Source organism: Myxocyprinus asiaticus, chromosome 23 (assembly GCF_019703515.2).
Source record: "Myxocyprinus asiaticus isolate MX2 ecotype Aquarium Trade chromosome 23, UBuf_Myxa_2, whole genome shotgun sequence".
Lineage (NCBI taxonomy): Eukaryota > Metazoa > Chordata > Actinopteri > Cypriniformes > Catostomidae > Myxocyprinus > Myxocyprinus asiaticus.
In genome coordinates, this window is record NC_059366.1 from 13008502 (window position 1) to 13017295 (window position 8794).

The 8794-nt window shown below is 35.9% G+C and overlaps 1 protein-coding gene across 2 annotated transcripts in view; it reads left to right on the forward strand.

Moving 5' to 3' along the window:
• The window catches only part of epas1b (endothelial PAS domain protein 1b), a 91685-nt gene extending 85253 nt beyond the window's left edge, over positions 1-6432 (forward strand). For both annotated transcript variants that reach the window (XM_051650936.1, XM_051650935.1), the window contains one exon: positions 552-6432. In XM_051650936.1, the coding sequence (XP_051506896.1) occupies positions 552-703 (152 nt within the window). In that variant the 3' untranslated portion in view covers positions 704-6432. The remainder of the gene's footprint in view (positions 1-551) is intronic.
• The last annotated feature ends 2362 nt before the right edge of the window (positions 6433-8794 follow it).

The window sequence follows — 8794 nt, forward strand, 5'->3', positions numbered from 1 at the left end:
CACAAAAGGACCCACAAACGAACCGTACTCAGACCACCTCCTGAGGTTCACTTTTGGGTCCTTTTAGGGGGGTCTAAGACCACTTGGTTTGTTCACATATACATGTTATACCACTCTGAGAGCGCTTGGAGTGCTCAAAAGAACTAGGTGTGAAAACGCCCTAAGATTCTGTACTCTGTGTTTCTAGGTCAATAATCAAATAAACTAATTTGTGACATTAACCAAATTAAAACCTTTGTGCAGGTGGTCAGATTTTTTGCTTCGCACACATTGAAGCACACATGATGCTCTTTGGGACATTCACAAATCATGCTGGATAACATGATCATCAAATTTTGCACAAAGTTATGGATTCCGTGCATGCTGTCGTTTAATTGAACTTTTCACTTGACATTTGTAATAAAAATAATTGTATTAAAATAGTACCATTTTCCATGTGAACTCAGACTTTTGGACTCCACTGCATGCATTTTTGAGTCATGACGTTCATGAAAGATACTGAAGGATATTAAATACAAAATATTCATTCTTTGAACTGCTTGTGTTTGCAGGAATTGCGAGTCGTCTCATCAGGCCCTCCTTCGAGACCTACTCTCTGCCCGAACTGACGCGTTATGACTGTGAGGTCAACGTCCCCATGCAAGGAAATCTGCATTTGCTGCAGGGCTGTGACCTCCTAAAGGCATTAGACCAGTCCTCTTAAACCAGTGTATTCACTACCAACCCACAGAAATGCAGTCCTTCTTAACCCAACCCTTTGTCCAATCTCACCATCACCAGCCTGACAATAACCATCCCAGCTTAGCACACATTGATTTATAAACAGACAAATACAGTGGCCCCAAACAGTATTTGGACATTTAAGCCACATTTAAAAACTGTACAATATAGTATGAATGTCAATGCATTAGATAATGCAAGATTGAACCAAGTGAAATCTGCTAACATTTCTTTTCAGCTTTTCTCATTATGAATTTCACTTTTCTCAGGCATGTTTTCAATGACTTTTTAACCAACACAAGGTCTCAAGGTGATTTTAGTGGACATATGAAGTCAGTTGCCTTCAACTTTACACAGGTGTCCTAGCAGAGTAACCACATGTGTAATTCATCACATTAATTATGGACAAAAAGTGTCCAGATACTCTTTGTTTTCATTTTTATAGTATATCTAATGTTTTTAACAGTATATATATTGTTGTATAGTTTAAAACCTCTTCTTTTAAACTTTGTGAAATGTAGAGCTTGAAAAGTGTGCTATCATCCTTTCAAATAAATGCCACTTGTTTTGATATTTTGTTATGTAATGCAAAGGCATTCATGCATTCTTTAGTGTGGCTTAAGTGTCGAAATACTTTTTGGGGCCTTTGTACATTGTGCAGACACACTCTCTCACAGTCACACCTACCTGACTGCGTACAAGAAAAATGTAGCTTTGATTCTATTTTTGTTGTCTACATCTTCATAAATTATATACATGTACTCTTTTTTTAGTTACAAGTTTCTGAATGAGTTTAAGTATTTTCGGAGGAGTTTAACTGTTGCGTTGTATTTTGCTGGCTGTCTAATTGCTTGTCAGATCATTTTGGTGACCGTTTTTTTTTTTTAGTATATCTGCTCTTGTCTTTCAAAAGCAGATATGTCTTGTCTCTTTTAATGACAGACAAAAAAGAAAGGAAAAAATTACTACTGTAAGCTAAGCTACTTGTTTTTAAGTGTTCTAATTTCTATCATTTGTTCTAACTTTCCTACCTCTGACACAATAAGTCTCTTTCCTCACTGACCACTTTTTCTTGTTATTCATGGCTTCTGTGCCTTATTTTTGTTCATTTAGTGGCATTGCTGTGTTTCTGTCTCTGTTTATTGCCTTATTGTGGAGACCACTCGAAATACATATGTTTTTGTCAATTTAGCTGTAAACATACATATTTAAAGGAATATTCTCTAAGATTTTTACTCATAGATTTTTACTTTGATGATAAAGTTGTAGCGCCTATTTGTCTTGGTACTTTGTCTTGTCTACTCAGTAGATGTGAATCAGAGACCGTATAGTTGTATAGTACTGGTGTCCCATGTTCTTTCTTGGTGGTATTTTTCCAAAAATATGCAAATGCATATAATGTTTATTGGCAGGCCAGTAAATTTGGATTGGTTTTTTAAGAAAATCTGGTTTAGTTGTTATGTAGCTTATTGGATCCTTTAAATTAATTGAATTTTAAGAGATTTCTTGCAATTGCTAACAGATGGTGCTTAATGCAGACCCATATGCATTCTTACTGTCCTAACCAGATGCAATGTGAAAAGATTCCAGCATCAAGCAGTTTCTCTGTCCACACTGAACGCGAAACTGCTGCGCAACGTGGCACAGTTACAGCCAATCCAACCTGGACTCATGACAATTCATAATAATAGTATGAGATGGTGAAATTGTAAGGAACCGTATGCGTTGGCTCATACAAAAACTTACAACTTTTAATCCCATAGAGAAAATTAACAAAACGAACAATGTTATTTCGTTTTAGTTTAACCCCTAACCCAAACCTTAACCTAATCATAAAGTGTAACCCCTTACCCAAATCCTAAACCTAACCATGATTTTAATAGGAAAATAATTAAGATAATTGTAATTTGTTTAATTCAGGGTTTTGAAGGAGATGAGGGAAGCATATTACAGGTTAATGACATACATCAGTCATTTGTATTGCATAAATACTGTAATATGGAATGAGTAACCAAATTTGTTCACTGATGTTCCCTTTGTTGAAATAAAGTGTTGGATAGGAGTCTAGCTAAAATTTGAAGTCTTTATGGAAAGAATTTGAAATTCTGTTTGTTGATTGGTTGGTGTCTATATGGGAATAAAAGTTGTACCTTTTTGTATGTGCCAAGTTGTAAGATATCATACGATTTCACCATATCGTACAAATTATTACGAATTGTCATGAGACTATGTTGGCCAATCAGAACATATTTGAGATTGATGTACAGTTATGAGAAGTGGGATTTTGGACCAATGTGAGTTCTCAGTGGGCGGGGCTACCGGGTATCCGCAGAAATCAAAGACAAACAACATGTAACTGATTAACATGGAAGAGATACCTTTTATCGCTTGTCACTTTTACAAGTCACGTCTGGCTAAGACACTATTTTAATTGCCCTAATGTTGTCTTTAAAGTTAAATCAATAATTTCTTAATACTTTTAGTCATGACAATACAAGGCCCTTGTGGCTGGTGGCAATATACAGTAATGTCACTGTAGGACTGTAGTTGTTGATTGCCTAATCTGCTGTTTTGTTATGCTTAAACATACGTAGCCAAACATATGCCTTAGATGTTCTGTTACATTTTAATATAAATGTAAACCCTGGGTGAAAAAAAGTGACTCGTATCTAAGATTCAAAATAATTCAAGGTACAAAGATAAGGTTTGGCACACAATCCAGTAAGAGCCAGTTTTGAAAATAAGAGCCAGTTTTGTTAACAGACAGGAGATGTGTTGCTTTATGGTGGTTTAGCTGTGTGAGATGGTATACAGGAGAGTGGTTATGCACAACTGAGCAAAGCTGATTCAGTAGATTTATGAGGAGTGAATCTCAAGAAACATGTCAAGAACATATTTTACTCCAAACTCAAAAAAAAAGTAGAAGTAATGCATTCGATAATATTAATTGTGTTTTGCTTAAAGAAAATTAAGCCTGTTTTTAGGAACATGAAGATTTTTTGCATTATTTTCATGGTAATTCCCCCAAAATGCCCCACAAATTCTCATTTCTGTAATGTTAGAGAATTAAATGAAATATTATTTAATTTGTAAGTATTTATATGTCAAGGTAGTGTTTTAGTAGAATGTTTAGTGCCTTTGATCTACTACTGATTTACATTTAAACTCATTGTATTATAGTATTTCTTTTACTGTAATGCATTAATGTATTACATTAATGACAATAATGACAACCACAATTGAGAATAGCAGTTATTACCAAAAAACTCAAAAGACAAACGTCCTGATTCTTAATTGCTTAATTGTCATGAAAAAGAATGTCATGTTGCAAAAATTATGGTTGAAAAATAGGCTACACTCTCTTTATAGTCTATACGTATATACAGTATATACTGTATATATATATATATATATATATATATATATATATATATATATATATATATACATATATTATTATTTATTTTTATTTTTATTTTTGTTATTGCTTTTGTGGTGAGATGTGACCTGAGCATGTTATTGTAAGATTCACTCTTTGCATTTGTTCATAAATGTTTATCAGGTGCCTTAGCTAACCAGTCAGATTTATTCAGTATTTAATTACAATTGCTTTGCAAAAAAGATTAGTTTGCTGTTCATGCCACAGCATGTTAATGAGGCTTATAAGTGTGTAGTTAACTCCCTATTATCCAGATGTCACAGAGAGATTTGAAACTAGATCTCACAAACATATTTAGACATTAATGTAGAATACTCATGTACAGCGAGGTCCAAAATCTGCAGAACAATTTAGGATTTTGAAAAATAAATCAATAAATTAGATTCTAGACCACTAATCAAATGTAGGCAAAATTGATGCTTTTTTGTACAAAAGATAAGATTCCTTTTCTATAAAGAAGCAAACAAGATGCTCTTTGGAACATTTTGAAATCATGTTGGATAGCATGAATCATCAGGCCATGCCAGCTTGTGTGCATGCTGTCATTAAAGCAAAAAGGGGCATACCAAATACTTATAAATTCTGAAAATCATGTAATTTTTGTACTTTTCATGCAAATTGCTTTGCTGAAGAAAAATTGTTTTTATGAAAAAATAGAAGCCTTTTCACTGGTGTTAAAAGACATTTGGACCCCACTGTAGATTGACACACCTATCTGGCACTGTGATAGACAGTTACAGTAGACATAATATGAGAGTTTGAGACAGGTAGAAAGATAACAGGTGTCCAAACTGTGAGGGACAGACAGAGAGATAACAGTTGCTCAGTCTGTCCACTGATGCAAATCTCTCTAACCTCTCCACATCTTGGATAAGACTGATCCCTCTTTCAAGTCTCTCTCGAATTAACTGTATGATTTAAATCCTTCAAAGATAGAAACAACTATATTTTTTTTTTAGCACTGTTAAGGTAAAGTGCATGTAATTCTGCATATTTTCCCAAATTAGCCTGATTGAATTGATATAAACCAAGCACAAGGATTAAAAAAACATGAATGCAAACAAAGAAAAGTCAGTTCAGTGTATTACAGCTGCTCCAAGCTTGTATTTTAATAAATAGCATTTCATAAAGGCAATAATTTCATGTACTGTATAAACTGTGCCAGAGGTGCCTTAACACAGTCAAATGTAGGTGTCACTAAGCGCTGTGCAGCATTTAGCCATGTAGCGTACAAAACAGCCAACCCACAAAGCAATGCTTCATACATACTACTTTAACTTTCTGAAATGAACGCCAAAGTCAGAAACACACATAGGAATGAGTTAACTCCTGTCATACAGTAGCTTTCTCTAATAGTGCAGCCATGATGTTGATGTTACAGTGATAGTTGTGCATTTGAATGTGCAGAGAGCCATGGTAAGTCTGTCCACAACTGCTTACAAAAGTCATTCGCCAGTTTTAGACCCCCTCTAGACATAGTGTTTTTATATATATATATATATATATATATTATACAGGGGCCTGGGTAGCTTAGCGAGTATTGATGCTGACTACCACCCCTGGAGTCGTGAGTTCGAATCCAGGGCGTGCTGAGTGACTCCAGCCAGGTCTCCTAAGCTACCAAATTGGCCTGGTTGCTAGGGAGGGTAGAGTCACATGGGGTAATCTCCTCGTGGTCGCTATAATGTGTGGTTCTCGTTCTCGGTGGGGCGCGTGGTGAGTTGTGCGTGGATGCCACGGAGAATAGCGTGGGCCTCCACATGTGCTACATCTCCGCGGTAATGCTCTCAACAAGCCACGTGATAAGATGCATGGGTTGACGGTCTCAGACGTGGAGGCAACTGAGATTCGTCCTCCGCCACCCAGACTGAGGCGAGTCACTACACCACCACAAGGACTTAGAGAGCACTGGGAATTGGACATTCCAAATTGGGGAGAAAAGGGGAGAAAATACAAAAAAAAAAAAAACAATAATAATTAAATTAAACTGTCCTAACATTTGACTGATTTGTGTTTCTTCAGCTTTAAAGACAACATTAGGGTGCTGATGCATAAAACAGGTGGTTTCTTTGGATAGTGTGTGCTCTTATTAAAATGTTGGATGTTTTAGTCACAGTAAGCAAAGTACGTACATATTTTAATATGCTAAATTTATATTGACATTATTATGATACTGTTCATATGATTATTGTTAACATTACTGTATGGGAAATTTTACCCAATAAGAAGTTGTATCTCTGCACTGATATCTTATTAAAGCATATCAATCTTCATTCCATTGCTGATTTCTTTGTATCTATTCATGTTAAATAATTGTTTGTGCTGGCTAACAGATAACTTGTTCAAAGAACCTATCAGCTTGTGCTATGTAGTTTCGTGACTAAAATAATAATCATTTCATTAGTCAAACTGTAAACTGTTTATGGTTAAAAAAAATTGCCCCATGAGCTGCATCCCAAATCGCATACTTTGCATACTTCTTGTGGTGGTTGAGGAGAGTCCCCTGTTCACTGTGTAAAGCGCTTTGAGTGTAGTGTCAGAAAAGCACTATATAAATGTAACGTTCATTCATTCACTTCTGCACAATTCTACAGCATATTGTAGTGTAAATAGTGCAAGTACAGTTTACACTGAAAACGCAACAAAAAAGATAACTACGAGTACCCGGATGATGTACTTCTTCAACCGAAGTAATGGAGTGTGAAATGGACAATTGCCATGGTTCATCCTACGCGGTGGAAGGGGCAGAGTTACCAGGCCACGATGTTGGCCTGCCAATTGTAATTAATGGTGAATGTGGCAACTAGTGAAACTTTAGAACAGACAGCACCTTACAATTGTGAGTTGAATGCTTTACCATCACCCTACGCTGTGTGATGTTCATTATTTGAGATTTAAGTGTTGAACGGAGTTTGGCTAACGTGCTAAAGCTAGCGGCAACACATGAGCCCCTTTCACACATGCAACCAGGTAAATTACAGGTAAATTGTTGAATTGCCTTTACTGGTAAATGTACCACATGTGCTGTTCACACATACCATCAATATGGAAACTGAAATTGACTTCTCATTAAAGCTAAATTGCCAGAGCAAAATTTACCAGGATTTTCAAAAAGGTTGTTCACACAACTGTTCTGTTGTGTGCATTTGAAAGTTCACTTCCATCAGCTGAATTTCAACAGCAAATGCTTCTGTGTAGTAAAAACCTTAGTGTTCCATTTGGGATGATTCTACACTTTGAAAATTCATACACTAGATGGCTGAGTGCATAGTGTATAGTGCATCATTTGGGACACAGCTAACATTTATATGCATTTTACAACAGCTTCAAAATCCTCATCCAATCATAACTGGGGTTCTGACCTATCCATTTCATAAAGTGCTTTTCATAAGCCACTTGTTGTTTACACTCAACTATGAACTACAATGTGTAAAAATTTGTTAATCAGGTAAAAACCTGTATAAATACTTTTAAATAAATGCACCCTTCAATCCTTTGAATAAATGGGCTGTAAGCTCTGAAATAAATCTGCAGCTGAGCTATTCTGAAAACCAATAATGCAACAATCATCATTAAAATGTTTGCATTTGGCCCTGTCAAATTGACAGTATGTTATTTCTTTCCTCTCAATGGTATGTAACTTGTAACTTGTATAAGATGACAGGCAGGACACGCCTCCTGTCTCCTTGGGACAGTCACAACATGCAGTTATCAAAGTAATTGATGGAAAATGTCAGGCGCATTCCACTATTCTGCTGAGTGAATGGATTGACTGCAGTTCATTTGACTTAGGAAACTCTATAAACCATGTAATTCCTGGACTCTGAAACACAGTGGAAACAGACAAGGCTTGTCTTATTCAACATGTCCCAGTGATTGGCCTCCCCTAAATGTCCCCATAAAGGGATAGTTCACCCAAAAATGTAAATTATCTCATATTTTTTCACCCTCATGCCATCCCAGATGTGTATGACTTTCTTTCTTCAGCAGAACACAAACAAAATTTTTTAGAAGAATATTTCAGCTCTGCAGGTCCATACAATGCAAGTGAATGTCGATCAGACCTTTGTAGCTCCAAAAATCACATAAAGGAAAGTAGTCCATAAGACTCCGGTGATTAAATCCAGGTCTGATCGCCAATCACTTGCATTGTATGGACCTACAGAGCTGATGCATTTTCTAAAAATCTTTGTTTGTGTTCTGCTGAAGAAAAAAAGTCATACACATCTGGGATGGCATGAGGGAGAGTAAATGAAGAGAGAATTTTCATTTTTGGGGAACTATCCCTTCAAGTTATTGCAAAAGCATGCCCAGTAAAATGTCCTAAACAGCCCTAGGGCATGTGCCAATACAGACATGCTAATTAAAAGAACTTTCTGTTGACAAACTCTAAAACTCTCACCCATTACAACCAACTGAAGTGTCTTTAATGCCATAAGGCATGACACAGACTTTGCAAAAAATACAGAAAGCAAGAGCAATAATTATCTGGTAAAAAACGTAAAGAATTTTACATTTTATATAATTCAATGTCCATAACAACCCTGTCAACCTGATCTCATGCAAATTACTGGACTGTGGCAAAATCTTTATGGTTCATTACATATTTTACAGCAGTTCTGAGGTGAAATGTCC